The 15,652-nt window shown below is 44.8% G+C and overlaps 1 protein-coding gene across 5 annotated transcripts; it reads left to right on the plus strand.

Annotated features, from left to right (window-relative positions):
- The first annotated feature begins 1,044 nt into the window (after positions 1–1,044).
- AGGF1 (angiogenic factor with G-patch and FHA domains 1) lies at positions 1,045–14,770 on the plus strand. 5 transcript variants are annotated; one of them, XM_032968885.2, is made up of 15 exons: positions 1,045–1,143; positions 1,333–1,423; positions 4,058–4,527; positions 5,166–5,268; positions 5,370–5,632; positions 6,460–6,612; positions 7,350–7,671; positions 8,031–8,139; positions 8,270–8,321; positions 8,414–8,515; positions 9,756–9,924; positions 10,552–10,634; positions 11,815–11,942; positions 12,745–12,844; positions 13,493–14,770. In XM_032968885.2, the coding sequence occupies exons 3-15, from the start codon at positions 4,093–4,095 to the stop codon at positions 13,709–13,711; spliced, it is 2,238 nt and encodes a 745-aa protein (XP_032824776.2). In that variant the 5' UTR covers positions 1,045–1,143; positions 1,333–1,423; positions 4,058–4,092; the 3' UTR covers positions 13,712–14,770. The 5 variants fall into 5 exon arrangements, with proteins under 5 accessions (XP_032824776.2, XP_032824778.2, XP_032824779.2 ...); XM_032968887.2 differs by lacking the exon at positions 7,350–7,671 and adding an exon at positions 6,832–6,901 and having other exon boundaries at positions 1,058–1,423; XM_032968888.2 differs by lacking the exon at positions 7,350–7,671 and adding an exon at positions 6,832–6,901 and having other exon boundaries at positions 1,058–1,423; positions 8,034–8,139.
- Positions 14,771–15,652: the final 882 nt, after the last annotated feature.

Raw genomic sequence — 15,652 nt, forward strand, 5'->3', positions numbered from 1 at the left:
CCCCTCGTCACACGGCGTCACAAAAAGTCAGACCCCCCTCCCTCAAATATGACGTCACAAAACTCTGCCCCCCCCCCCCCAAACCATATTTCCATTTTGGAAATAAAACATGCTTCCAAGACAGAGGTTCTCTGCAAGGCATCTGGCTACCATGAGAGATTCGTTCATGAGGCTATCCACATATACAATTACAGAAACAATTTCAACCGAGAAGATGGATTCTGGCTTAGCAATCATTGGAAGGATTTGATAAACCATTTCGGGTCTTGATTGATCACGCTTAAGGTGGCTTTCAGACCGCATCCATTATTTTCGTCTCCCCCCTCCTCTTTTCTGGACATAGATGGACTCGTCCATCTGAACAAACGGTCAAATCGCTATCCGTGGTGCTAACGTAAAAAAAACCGCCACTTTTTTCAAATTTTCTTGCTGTGGGCTCACACCTGATGATTGATTGTGTTGCAGTCGAAACGTCGTGAGAATTTTATTGTTTTATATTTTTATTATTTTATTGTTTCCCTTCTACGTGACTTTACCGAAAGAACCAAGAATATGCTTAAAATCGCTTTAAACGATTGCCATTGTAGTGCGTATTTAATGTGGCGCTGCACTCTGATGTTGTAGGAGTTATCACAATTAGTGTTGTTAAAACAATTATATATTTATTTAAAGTTGCGCATTTTGATGTGACGTCACATTTCTCAAACCCTCCCCCCTCGTCACACATCGTCACCAATGTCTGACCTCCCCCCCCCAGGTGCGTGACGTTATTTATGGACGGCCCCTTAGCCAGAATTGTGAAGACTTTAACAACATCTATATGTACGCGATCTAATCCAAGGACAAAAAAAACCTTTATCAAGGATAATTTTTGACGTTTTGTTTATACTTCACTTTCTAAAAAAAAAAAATCGATCCTTGAAAAAATAAGAATCGGGTTTACCCTTTGATATTGTTTCATACTTTGTTACGTTTTAAAAAATTCTTATTTTTTTCATACTTTCGATATTGGCCAAAAAGAGTTCCCACAAAATCGACCAAGAAGGAATCGATCCGCTCCCGAATCGAATCGCATTCAGTAGCGGAATCGAATTGACGAGCCGGCCTAAGATGTCGGGTCCCGCGCCGCTGTAACCGCTTCAGGTTCCCCGCCGCCTCCCTCCTCCACCACCACCAGCAGCAGCAGCACACACCTCACCCCCCCGTCCCGCCACAACAACAACAACCACGCCGCCTCCTCCTCGGCAGCGTGAGACCCCCCCCGGTCGTGTCGATCTCCCTCACGCTGCTGTTCGCCCCCCCCCTCGCCCTCATGTCGTCCGTGTCTCGCAGGTGCGGCTCGAGTCGGGCCGGAGGGTCGTCGGGGCGACTCGCGCACTCCGCGGCTAGGGCGGCTAGGGCGGCGGCGAGGAGACGGCACCAGGTAAACGCCGCTACATACGTCTAACATGTTAACGTAGTTGTCGTCTTTATTTGACTTGACGGATAGTCGAGAGTCGCGGTGATTTCCCCCGCTCAAGTTGAGCGGGCGTGGAGGATTCGTGGCTGGCTCGGCTCTTGTCCGGATGCCCGGGGCTGTCGAGTCTCTGCCATCGCCTTCAATTTGTACTCACCCCCCACCCCCTAACAAAGTGGTAGTCGTTTTATCGACCCCCTCGAAGGGATGGTGGGCCGAGACCAACACACACCCCGCTCCTCACACGCTTCCAATTGTGAGCCGGTCGCTCTAGCGCTCATCCAGCGGTGGATCTGACGAAGGGGCCTGTGTACGGCGAACGGACTGTACGTGTATTGCACGCGTCTCCTCTCTAGCCACTAGTATCCGCAACATTCACGACTATGTTAAGATATATACACGAATACAGGATGTCCCATGAGTCTGGAATGATAGGAAAATTACTTTTTTTTAAGACAATATCGCTTTTATTCAAATTAAACAGCGACCTCCCTCTGACTCTCCATTTCCCACGAGGCGAATTATCTGGACTCGTTCTTCCTTACTACTCAGAGACATCTTAGGCCTGCAGAAACAAAACCGTATGAATTAGTTATTGTTACCTATGATCAGAGGCGAAGCCACAGGGGGGCTGGGGGGGGGGGCTCAGCCCCCCCCTGAAATTTTGGTTAAGTCGGTAATCGGGATACCCGGATATCCGGCTGCTGCAAAATGCTGCAGGCTGCCACCTTGTGTGCTGCCCTGCAGGCTGCCACCTTGTGTGCTGCCCTGCAGGCTGCCACCTTGTGTGCTGCTCTGCAGGCTGCCACCTTGTGTGCTGCCCTGCAGGCTGCCACCTTGTGTGCTGCCCTGCAGGCTGCCACCTTGTGTGCTGCCCTGCAGGCTGCCACCTTGTGTGCTGCCCTGCAGGCTGCCACCTTGTGTGCTGCCCTGCAGGCTGCCACCTTGTGTGCTGCCCTGCAGGCTGCCACCTTGTGTGCTGCCCTGCAGGCTACCACCTTGTGTGCTGCCCTGCAGGCTGCCACCTTGTGTGCTGCCCTGCAGGCTGCCACCTTGTGTGCTGCCCTGCAGGCTACCACCTTGTGTGCTGCCCTGCAGGCTGCCACCTTGTGTGCTGCCCTGCAGGCTGCCACCTTGTGTGCTGCCCTGCAGGCTGCCACCTTGTGTGCTGCTCTGCAGGCTGCCACTGTGTGCTGCCCTGCAGGCTGCCACCTTGTGCTGCCCTGCAGGCTGTCACCTTGTGTGCTGCCCTGCAGGCTGCCACCTTGTGCTGCCCTGCAGGCTGCTTGAGCGGCAGCCTTTCGAACTTATCAGCGGCTCCGACCTATTAATAAACTCCGCGTTCAAATCCAATAATATTTGTTTTATACATTTGTGGCGCCCATTGGAAAACATAAACACTGGATATCTCAGAATATTGAAGTCAGCCCCCCCAAAGTCAAAATCCTGGCTCTGCCCCTGCCTATGATGCCGGACTTATGGGCCGCCCTGTATATATTTTAATCAAATTGCTACAGTTGGTCACATGCATCGTTAAACCCCATGTAGGAAGTGAGAATGTGGAGGTTAGTAGAGGTTTTATTTTGTCTAGGGAGTCGTGTGCTTGATACAGGACGAGTTAAGATGTCGGCATATTATGTCGATATGCTTGAGGCAGGGGTAGTCTGTTTTACTGCATGGGTTAGGGCAGAGGACTGGACTTGAACTAAAGTGACTGAAGAATATTGAGATTTGAATATAGGTGCACGTGGATGATCCTAGGAAATCAATTTCAGACTTGCGTAAGCAATGTGGACTTGGGACAGAACGTGATGGGAAAGCGGTGTTGGATGTGATTGGTAAGAGTAGGTTGCAGTGGGTTGATTACTTGTGCAGAACTAAGAAGTGCAAGTCACCTAGACAGACACTGGAATGACACCCAGAGGTTGGTGACCAATTGGAAGACCTAAATTTACAGATGGTGGCGATACTACATAAAGAGAACAGATGCTTGGAGGTCGGTTTCAACTTCTAGTCGTGTGGAAATTCCACGTTGACAGCTTCACTTTGACATTAAACACACTAAACACGAGCGTAATCGCTGGGCCACTATGACCATTACACGCTAACCAATGTCAGCAGTCTGTAAACGTCGCAAAGTAACCAGTCTGAATACGAACCAATTATCAGCACTTGTGTAAACACTCCATGCTCAAGCAAGCATTGGGTGGTATTCGTCCTCGTTGGCAACCCTGAGGACAGTGATGGAACTTACACTTTCCTATGCCAAGATAATTTTTATCCCATTGGACAATACCTTGATTTCCCACGAAGTGTTACTTAAGTTTATCGACCCTCGATATATCAGAGATTTGAACGGTTCACCTTTCTATTGTGAGTGAAGCTTTCTAATCGCACTGTCACCTTGGAAGATGAGTTGTAATGCTCATGTGCGAATGATAAATAATGCAAACAGTGTAGATGCCAAAATGTGTCCACACTGGTTACACATTAACCTAATCAGACTCTCGTGGACAAGTGTAAAATATGGCACGCTGCATAATTTGTATCAATTTGCAATTTAAATTATTAATTTCAATGATATTGATTGCGTGCATGCAGAGAATTGTACCTGGGCTTACGAAGACTTGAAGGAAATGGAGCAACAGGAGATGGACGACGTGTGCGGCATAGATGAGAACAACTTGCACGGAGAGAATGTGCATGTAGAAAATGGAAGTGGAGGGGGGGGTGTCCAGTGTGAGAAGTTGACTTTACAAGAAGACCCACCGCCGTGCGGAACGTGGCAGGAGGAGGAGGAAGAAGACGACACGGCGATGCAGCGAGGGGAGAGTGCGGAGACACAGGAGGGGGATGGAGGAGAGGAGACCCTCGCATTGGCGGAGAGTGGGAGACGGGGGGACACCGATGACGAGTTTGAGGAAGATGGTGTTAGAGCAGAGGAGCTCTCAGACCTTCCAGAGGACGCAGAGATCCTGCGGAGAGAGCTGCTTCTGTGTCGTAAGCGGCTGCAGAAAGCTGAGCAGCTTCACGGCACAGTTCAGCGCTACAATGATGATCTGCGTGCTCAGGTGCCAAATCATTCTTCAAAGCCATGTGTTCCATTTTATAAAGTATGCTGTCGGCTACTTAGATGGCCATTTTGTACTTCTATTCTGCGCCTCTTATCTCGTAACATCCACCGCCATATCTCATTCAACTACATCATTCTACATCACCTTTTGTCTCCTTATACTTGTTCTGTCCTGCACTGGAATCTACATAGCCCTTCTAATTGCATCTTCTTTGTCTCTTCTCTAGCCTCCCTTTCCTTTTAGAAAATATTAGCAACGTCTGCTAAGGCTATGACTTCTTCATTCCACCTCCTTTATATGCATGTATAACATAATTCGCACCATACGTAGCCAACCGTGCTAATCGGAGGTACTTGTTTATTCCCAGCATCCGTCTCCGCATTCTCACCTTTATTCTTTCAAGCACTCTTCCTCAGTGCCCACATCTCTGCACCATATAATAGCACTGCTCCTCTCACTATTCCACATGCTTAATTATTACACAAAAATAACATGTCGCCAGTTGTAATGAAAGTTACTGAAAATCGCTTGCCTTTGACACGTGAATATTCATAAGCTGAATTGAATAAGAGCATTTTTGGCAATGATGTGTTTATATTTCACATAGTGCTGGTGGCATGTTTCTGTTTTGACAGGTGGAGGTGCTTAGTAAGCAGGTGCACGAACTGAAGAAGTGTCGAAGGCAGAAGACGGATGCGGAAACCCAAACTGATGGCACTGCCGACACTGCCCAGCTTGGTAAATAGACGCTTTGGCTTGTTTATTGTTGGGTTTTTTTTTTGCGCAGCGATGCATCGCATGCCTTGACAAGATCGACGCTTTTCATTGTTCTACCGCAGGCTACGAGTATGGGGTTTCGGAGTATCCATCAGTAGAGGCGGTGGAGTCTGAGCAGCAGCCGCCGCAGCAGCAGCCTCTGGAAAATTCAACATCACGGATTCAAGAGCCGACCGTGGAAGTCGCAGCCGTGGAGGCGGAGGGGGTGTCGCTGGCGGACAGCCTACGAGCGGCGGCCGAGGACGCCATGCAGCAGTCGGGCATGGTGTACGACGAGGGAACGGGACTGTACTACGACTACACCACCGGGTTCTACTACGACGCTGTAAGCCCACACCGTTCCTACATTGTCCCCCATGTAATTTTAAGTGGAATTATTTTTTTCTCTGCCTGTTGCTGTAAAATGGGATTTACAACTCTTTAAATCGGGTCAATTGCTGTCCTCTATTGCAAGGAAGGGTAATTGTACCAAACATTAACATACCAATTTTATCTTGCAAATGCAGTGCTAATTATATTTGGTTAAAATAAATTATTTGCGCTTATAGACCAATAATTTTTATGTGTTGCAGTTTGTGGTTCATTAACCCTTTGACTGATACGGTGTGAGCTGGCCGTCATCCAGCGGCGGATTAACAAGAGGGCTGAATATATTTTTTGGCAGTTTTTAACTAATTTAACTGGGAGACTGAACACCATTTATTGTATTATGAGACCTCCTTTGTTTGCAATATTTTGTTACTGGCAAAGGAGGTCTCATAATGTACATGCTCACCCTGAGCCCTCAATACTCTGATAGTGCGCTGTTTTTGAGTTGTACGCCTTTTGGAGTCTTCTGGTCCAACACCAATGGAGACTAGGCTCTAAGAAAAGCTGTCTCGGGTGTGGACCAATCAAATTCAAGGACAGTGCATATTATTATCAGAGTTGTCTTTTTTGTTTGCATTTTGACTGCTTGTGTTGTGGTTATTGCAAACATGATGCCTTGAATAAAGGTGTCAGTTTTTGTGCCAATTAAAAGGGTAAAACCTATTCCTACCATTTATTGTAGGTTGACTGTTGGGCCTTCCACACACGTGTTTAGTACCATTGCTTAAACTATCGAATCTGTTCCTCCAGATATATATACGTTTGTATTTTGTATTTTTACAGACCACACAAATGTATTATGACCCCAACAACGGGCATTACTATTACTTCGACAGCGAAAAGGGTACATATGAATACTACACGTCGGTTGACCTCCAGCCAGCAGAGGGCACCACCAAAACCAAGAAGAAAAAAACTAAGAAAAAGGATTTGGAGGTGAGAACTTTACATTGCTTGACTGTTCATTGCTGTTGGTTCTGAACAAGTCTAATTGTGCACTATTAATAGCATGGAAGGTATTGCAAACCAAACAGCAGCTTTTGTGAACAAAAGTAATGTGCTTGTAGTACTATAAATATACATGATAAACGTGATATTTTATAACAAATTCTTCAGAGTATTGATTTCTATATCTGTATTTTTTGTTTTGATTAGGCAGAGCTCTATAAGGTGACAGGCTCATTGAAAAATCTGAACCTATCTGGATACTCTGGCCAGTTTGATGGTAAACAATATCATTTTCTTTACACATACTACAGTACAATTTTTATTTGCTTAAACTGCAATACATATATTTTTCATTTTCAGTTAATTTTGAAAATGCACTGTTGCCTACTTTATTGAGGGCGATATTAGCACATAAAATAAAGATTGATTGATTTACATCTTATTGAATTGCATAGTGTGGCAAGATAGGCAGTTGAGGCTATTATTTTAGCACCAAAGTTTCCGCTCTAACTGCTGTTTGGTTTACATGCAAATCTCCTTTATAATTAGCCACGCATTTCATTTGGAATATACTGCAGTAAACTATTATTGCAATGAATGTCACTACTCATTTGTATTGACAGATTCCTTCAATTGATTAACCTCGCAAATTGAATTTTAACACAGCGATAATTCTTGAAAGCAAAACATAGTGATTGTCGACATTTTCTGTTTTGGCTTTCAAGAAAGAAGAAAAAGCTCGCCGTAGTACAAAGCGGCGCAGCAGGGAGCGGAAACGTGGCCGGGAGGCAGAGCGGGAGAGGTCTAAAAAGCGGCTCAAAACATCGGGGCGGCACCACAGAAAGGCCGTCGACTGTATCACGGACGATGAAGATGAGGAAAGGGAAAGGAGGGAAAAGAGGAGGCGCAGGCGGAGGAGTAGTTCCACAGAGCGCGGTAGCGAAACGGAGGAGGGGGAGTTATCGGACTCGGAAGACTCTGCCTCGAGCAGTAGCCACAGCTCCTCCGATAGCAGCACCCAAAGTAACGTCTGCGATGACCCGGAAGGTGAATACATGTTCAATATTATAAATATTGCAAGTGTCATTCGGGGCGTGAACGAACATGTTAATAGTGGCACTATTATTACCATACTTAGGATGTCACAGATACTTACATGTAAAGCCATTTTGTCAATTCAATGGTGGATGAGGACCTCCCCACGATCCACAAGGTGTGTTGTTTGACTGTAATTCACCAGTGTGGGTCAGTGCCTGATTGCTGATGCAAGGAGAATGAATGTAGGAGCGTAGAATCACAGTACAACACTTAATTTGTATGCAAAACTGCCAGACTAGTACTGGTGTTGTTTTGCTGGTTAATTGGTATTTAAATTAACCACTTTTGATGTTTCTCTTGTGCTAAAGTAGAGCAGCAGTGGCCACCCTGCATCAGGGTGATGGTGGTTCGCTCTCCAGTTCTCAATCCGGGCACTCTCTTCATCATCACATCGGACACCATCGCCACTATTGGCAGGTATGATCCCTCCCACATCAGTGACTGACACTCGGACATTTGAGTAATCCCCTCTTTTATAGGTGTTTTTTTTTCCCTAAGACACAGATGGATGTCCTGATTTGACAGATACATATATTTTGAATTTCAGGGCAAAGGACATGGACCACACCATCAGCATTCCAGAAATGGGTGTCAGCAAGGTATGAAGCTAATGGAGCACATTGTTTATAGAATATAAGCAATTATCCTTCAGTGTTTGCATTATCATTGTATATTCTTTTCCTTTCGGTAGTTTCATGCAGAAGTGCACTTTGACCCTGAGAGGCAGAAGTATGTCCTCATGGACCAGGGCAGCCAGAACGGGACTATCATCAATGGAAACAGAATCCTGCAGGTACTGCACACACAGCAAAACAAAGAAATTATTTAAGATATTGTTCAATCACAATCTTAAATATTTAAAAGCTGGCAAGTTGGAAACAAGCTGATTATTTCTGGTGACGTAAGTATGTTGAAGTTCTTCCGCACCATACGTAGCCAATCGTACTCTTTGGTTTTTTGGTAAAGTCACGTAGGTAAAAAATAAAATAAAAATAAATGAAAACAACTAAATGTAGAGCCAGTCGTGCTAATCGGAGGTGATATGGGATGGTAACAGTGACACATGATAGTGGTTTCAGTTACTTTCATGTTAAAGGTGAGTAGGATTGTAAAGTTTCCTTATTTTTTACGTTTTTCCCCAGTATTAGCCTGATTGCGTTATCGGCGTTATGTCACGGGACAAATAATCTATTTCGAACTCTCGCAGAACAGTTCAAGCCTTTGTGTAAGAGAAGATCCGACAGAAACATATCACAGAGCTACCTCTGAGAGCCTTTCAAGTGACCTGGTCCATGCCTTGGAGGCCAGCAATTTTTCACCCGTTCTACTACAGTTTGACACATTACGTGTGGAGTCAGATTTAATCTAATGTGATGTATATTTGTGTGCAGTCAATTTTTACCATAATTAGATCATCGACTTGCTACACCTTCAGCTCCCTGTTTAATCATAGGTGGCAGCCTGCATTTGAACCCATGATCTCTGGGTGGAAGCTCAGCTCTTTGTCCTGTGTGCCACCCAGCCCACCTCGTAAAGATTCCTTATGCAAGTCTCTTACGGGTGAAATTGATGTGCATTGTGTTGGTGAGTTAATTGAGGGGGAGGGCGGCAGATTTACAGCAGGTGGTGATTAATTTAATAGGCCAAGCAAGTTCCTGAGTAGGTCCTGGTATGGCACCTATTGTGTAGAGAGCAGCATATAAAACGGACTGTGAACAGCGCTAGAGAGGGAGGAGGAAGGGAGATATGGGCTTATATGTGTCTGTGGATCCGAAGTTGGGTCCGGTACAGCACTGGGAATGCTGTGACCCTGCTGCAGCAGTGTAGCCATGTGCTGACCAACCGACCTGGCAACATGGATCTTGCATTGAATCTGACAGCACGACCAGCCAAGTATGAGGTTGGTAAGACAACAATTGATTGTCTAGGGCTCTAGGCCACAGGGTTGGGGGAAGAAAGCATCAGACACCAGGATGAGGTTATGCAAGTCGAACACGCAGACTAACGATCAACCTATCCGAACTTCCCTTCAGCCAAAAGAGCACAGCGACCCCCACCCCCTGGACCATGGTGATGAGGTGAAGTTTGGGGAGACTGTGCTCTCCTTCCACATCCACCCTGCCTCCGAGACATGCGATGGCTGCGAGCCGGGGCAAGTAATCGCGCACCTGCGTCTGAACCAGAAACAAGCTCCACAGACTGGTGAGCTAGCATGCACGGCAAACGCACATCTGCTGGTTAGCTAATAGCCTTACCAGTGTTACATTCATCATATTTTTTATTTTAGTCACATTCTTTGTGGATCTCGTTCGTCATCATTCCCTTTGTCGAGTCAGCTCAACCAGTAAAAAAAAGTAGCCCTTCTCTTCGTTATGAAATGTTGGTGTGAGGGTAGGCAATTTCCCCAATCTCCGAATATGAGCTAATCAATGAACTCACAAAATGTTTGTTGTATATATTGCCAATTACCATTTTGTTTGCCTTCCTCGGTGCATAGCAGTCTCTAATAGCATCAATCATCTTAGTCCGTTTTCTTTGTTCAGACTAGTTAATTTCGACTTGTCATAGTCCTGCTTAGATCATAGTCAAGTTTGATAAATTTCACTCGCTGAATCATTTCACAAAAAAACCCACTTCACAAATATTTTCTTTACTTATTTCATTCAAATGATTAACACAGCAGGCCCCCAACTTGCTTCCAGTGTTGTCTGGGGGGAGTGGGTTCCCTGATGTTGGTTTGTTTATATTTTGCTATTGCCTGGAAATTGGCTGTATAAAAATGCAATCATCAGAATTGAAGTTGTGTGTGCATCACTGTACCGACACAAGGTTTTTCGTTGCTGAGCAAGAAAGAGAAGGAGAAAATTCGCCTCAAGGAGTTGAAACAGATGAAAGCGAAATATGGCCTTCAGGTATTGGTAGCATTTCGCGACTCCTGAAATTACATTCTTGACATTTTTTTCCTGCAGTATTTGTCATCGTAGGACCAAACGACCATACACAACAACAAGCACATTTAAATCTGTAAATCTGCACTCGGTAGTGTAAAGTCAGATCTGAATGTAACCTATCCGCTCTGTGCATGGTGTCACTAATTTTCTGCAGATGTTCACAATTCGATCGTTTCACACGCAGTAATGCGTTTTTAATATCATGTACATTCACTTCTGAAGCACAGCAAAGCAGTTCGCCATGTCTATAGCAGTTTGTGCATTATTTTTGTCCAGTAACCTGTATTTGCATGTTGTGGCTCATTCTTTATAGGTTTTTCTCGAATCAGATATTTTTACATGTGTTGCTACGTTATACAGGCGTGAATTGCTTAACGAGCGAGATACGAAAGAAGTTCAACATAAAAACATTCTGTGAAATACGAAGACTCGATTTAAAGCTTTCGTGACTGCAGGGATTCACCTTCTTGGTTCTTTCTACGTGACTTTACCGAAAGAACCAAGAAGATACGAAGACTCGTTAAACAATCATCGTTTTCCCATTGATCCCATATTAAAAGCTGAGATATGTTTCGGCCCCAAAATTTCCCAATCTTGAACAATTTTTTTTTATGTGAGAAATACGAATTTTTTATTTTAATATAAAGTAATACAACATCAAATGTAACACTTGCCACACACGAAGAACCACTGTGATTGCAGGTGCCTGTCCTCGGTGTTCGCAAATCATTTACGCTGCCACCCATTCAAATTGCTAAATAAAAATTATTCTTGTAGAAAGACCACTGGTTTTGTGAGACGCGCCTGTACTGTATATCCAGTTGAAACAAAGGGACATGTTTAGTAAATCCACCTCTGTCTCACCAGCACACATGAGTACACTACAGTTAGATCGGCAGGTCTTGTGTAGTGGAGAAAACTGCGGGTACTCCTGATCTCTTCCAAGACGTCTGGCTTGTGTGGAAGAATTGGCCAAATACACTCTGGAGGCGCTATCCTACAGCTCACTTTTGGAGGCCCTTCTGCCAGCAGTGGCACGAGCAAGCGATTGCAGATCTGCGCCTTTACCTAATTGTACATGTAAGTTGAGTTTTCCTTTGGTTAACTGTCTCTGGCCCGTACCTCTGTGTGGGTGCGTTAGGGGAGTGCGCATGAGGACCAGGAGGTGCTCAACAACTCCAAGTACGCGAACCGTGCAGAGCAGCGCAGACGCACCGTGGGGAGCGAGCACCCCCACCACAAGGACGACGCGCCAGCCTCCTTGCACGAGTGTGTGAGCTGCACACACTTGGGGGGGTCTATGTCCTGAGCACCACCTTGTGTGGAAAGCATTATATGCTGTTCGTTAGCCCCTAAGCAGCGTTGACAATAAAATTACCAGTTTGAAAGTGTGTATCTGTTGGTTACGCTTTAACAACATCGTTATTTAAAAGCACATGCGATATTATAAATGTTTTCTCGAGCTTAATGTACTGCCCTTTGTCATTCCACTGCTAGATAAAGGCTGTGTCAGTTCTGGGAATTGTTTGATCATATTTGACCCCGATGGTCAGTGTGGGTAGACAAAGCGTGGTTGCCTGGACCAGTTTGGACCCGCCACTAATGGTAGCCATGGCCAGGAATCGAACTGTGGTTGCTGGGGTCACAGTGCAGTTTATGAACCACTATTAAAATGCATCAAGGATACAATCTAATGAAATTATGAAAGGGGCGCCACTGTGGCGAGATGTTAACTACCTCGCCTGGTATACAGGAGGTCGTGGATTCGGTCCCGACCCTGATGCCTGCTGTATATTTGGAGTTTGCATGTACTCCCTGTGGTTGCTTGTTTTTTTCTCCGGGTACTCCGGTTTTTCCCTCACATTTAGAAACATGCCTTTTTAGAGCATTTGACAATTATACATGTTCACGTGATAAGCCACTTAGTTGAGCTATCTTTTGTGGCCAGGTCGCTTCTTAAAATGGAGGTATATAACTCAGTGGGCCTTACCTGGTAAAATAAAAAAAAAAGTTTAGTTTTATAGCATTTAGCCCAGCCATGTTACTGCTTGACAGCCATTCTGTCCTACAGGGAGATCGACAGAGGAAACAAGGGGCGGAAGCTGCTTGAGAAGATGGGGTGGAAGCACGGAGAGGGCCTGGGAAGGGACAGTGCTGGCATTAAGGAACCGGTTGGTGCCACCACACACACACACTTGTACAGGGTGTGGCAAAAAGCAGGAACCATACATCGATACAGTACATTATAACAGATGCGCCAACTGTGGATGACACATCTCAATCCGTTTCGCACAGGATGCTTGAACATGTCCACATTGGTCTGAACACACTTGGCTCATTATGCAGTAAACGATAAACACAGCGTGGTCCTGAAATCACTAGTTACTCAACTTTGTCACACCTTGTACTTGAGTTATCACACTGGCATGCTGATGCAAAATGATTTTTTTTTACCTTTGACGTAACAAAAATATCGCCCTTGCCGGTACAGTACAACATTTTATTAAACTGCTTTATTTGTTAAATTCATATTAAGTGGAACAATGCTGCATAATTAAGCTTTTACTGTTGTGAAACTTTCATCATCATTTGCCTTGATCAGTCCCCTTGCTGGTTGAAGACCTCAAGCCATTGTCATTGTTTATGGTCCGACAATACAACAATCGTGATGAAATGGATGCTTAACTTCATAACGTATGACATAACATTTTATTGCACGTGTTTTTTTGTCTTCTGACATTTTTCGTGTTCTATCGTTGCCATTTGGGAAATGTGACCCCTGCGTCCCCCCCCCACCCCCCCCTTTTGTTTTGCTGCAGATAAAGCCGCATGCGATGAACAAACAGGCAGGGCTGGGCTCGGCTCCTCAACTCCCTGCGGACTCTCCCCTCCTGGCGGCCGGAAACAGCCGCCGAGCCCAGAACTGGGAAAAGGCACGGGAGCGATTCGAATCGTTCACGACGCAAAAGAGCAAAGCTGCTACTCGTCATCCTCCTAAAAAGGGCCAGTGGGTCTTGGGGAGTGGAAAGAAAACTTGATGATGTCGTCTATTGTGTATAAATTAAGGAACGCTGTATATTTGTAAACATGCAGTTGAATGCTGGAAGTACATTTTGTATTCTATCCTGGGAAGTATTTAACAAAACACGCTTGGATGTACTTTGTTTCTGAACCATTTGTGAGCAACTGGTTGCTCACAATAGAGACAACCTCTATTTGCAAGCTATTTTTAGTGATTTGGTTGTGCAACTGTTCGCTCATGTGTTGAGCCCAACTAAACATATAAAGGGATGACGGGGAAACATCGAGAGGAGCTCAATCAAGCTAGTAAATTAGGATTTAGAGCCAGATTTGTGTGTCTCTAGCAAGGAAAGTGACCAAGGGTGCTTCATGCAATTTTATGTTAACTAACAAATTCGATTGACCTTGACAGCACTTGGCATAATTTACCAAAATCTGGAAATCGAAGGCAATCCCACGACCAAACGAAAACAAGCCGGGCTGTAAAGGGGCATTAGTGATCTCATTCGAATGTTGGACACATGGGTGATGGGATCAAGGATACTTGTAGCAGAAATCAACTCGAAGAGGATCCGTGGAATACTGAGACTACAAAAAAACTAAGTAATGAGACCATAAGGGGAAAAAGCAGCATAAGATTTTGGTGCAAAAAAAAATATTTTAAATTTGATGTCTAAAAATAATGGAGACCAACGAGTTGATGGCGTGAAGCATGAGGAGGGCTTTGAGAGATCTGTAGATCTCAAGGAAGCGATCGCCTTGACCAAAGCAAGGTAGGAAGGGGATGAATGTCGTCCGGTCTCATCGTCAGATGCCATGTGAAAACTAATGGGAGAGAAGAAAAAACGTACTTTTATGCAAATTCTCTAGAGTTCTGTTTAAAATGCATCCTTGTACGTGTATAGGTTATATTGTTTTGATACATTTGAATGTAAAATATTTTTGAATGATTCATTTAAAAGTAGTAATCGAAAGTACCCGTATTGTAATCTGTATATGGCCCCGAATTTTACACAAAAAATGTTCACATTTTGCATGGTACCAGCCCATGTGTATAAATAAGAAAATGCATTCAACGTATTGTGTCGATGCTTTATTTGGCGCTATTTGATGTTTAGGTTTTGATATGGGAGTGTTGGTGTAGTGGTTCGCACCCTGTATTACATACTTGATGGCTCGAGTTCGATTCCTTGTCAGGGCTACATCATTTACGACCGATATCTGAACCTGGCCAATCCACACTGACCAGGGTGTTTTAAAAGAATGGTTAAACAACTGTCATCATGGACACGGTGTTGGGTGGGGGGGACCAACATGGTGAGAGGTCTCAATGTGACTGGATTTTTGTATCCAAAGATTCCCGTGCAGGACCCTCTTGAATAAAAGTTGACACTTGGCGAGAATATCCTTAGTAAAGACGAGCCGCACAGAGAGTCTTAACGAATCACCACGCTTCAGGGTTAAAAATAATAATCCATTGTTGTTTTTAACTTCTCGTTTGCGTGTTTTTTTATTGTATACCGTAGTTTGCTCAATTAACCATGACTAGAAAATTTCGGGCCCTGTGGGACCTCATCTCTAATGTCTGGCGGAGGGCTTGGGGTGCCTTCGGTCATCAATTGTAACCTATGATGCAATGGAGGAGTATCATTGGCTCTTGCAGCAAAGGAGCTTGAGCTCTGGGTCTTTTCATCTTTGCCGATTTATCAGTTTGTCGATGTCTTTGCAACTGGGCTTGATGCTGCTCTTCTGTTGCATTTCTTTAACGACATTCCATGGATTGGTGCACTTGCTCCAACCATTCTTAATGATATAAACATGTTGGAAAACAATCCCCTCGTGCTATAACATTTGAACACGTAGGCTTTCGCGACCAATATCCATAACACATGTTTTTGAGTGAGATCGCGTAAATGTGTTGTTAAACCCGCCACCACCCGACAGCCATTTAGTAAGAT

Source organism: Petromyzon marinus, chromosome 40 (genome assembly GCF_048934315.1).
Source record: "Petromyzon marinus isolate PM22_M1 ecotype Great Lakes invasive population chromosome 40, UKy_Petmar_22M1.pri1.0, whole genome shotgun sequence".
In the NCBI taxonomy this organism is placed as follows: Eukaryota; Metazoa; Chordata; class Hyperoartia; order Petromyzontiformes; family Petromyzontidae; genus Petromyzon; species Petromyzon marinus.

What these genes read in the sequence shown, in the direction of transcription:
- AGGF1 (XM_032968885.2), top strand. Translation starts at nt 4,093, where the DNA reads ATGGAGCAACAGGAGATGGACGACGTGTGCGGCATAGATGAGAACAAC. An exon ending in CTAAGAAAAAGGATTTGGAG is followed by an intron (nt 6,613 to 7,349) that starts GTGAGAACTTTA and finishes TTGGCTTTCAAG; the next exon opens with AAAGAAGAAAAAGCTCGCCG. An exon ending in AAGCGAAATATGGCCTTCAG is followed by an intron (nt 10,635 to 11,814) that starts GTATTGGTAGCA and finishes TGGGTGCGTTAG; the next exon opens with GGGAGTGCGCATGAGGACCA.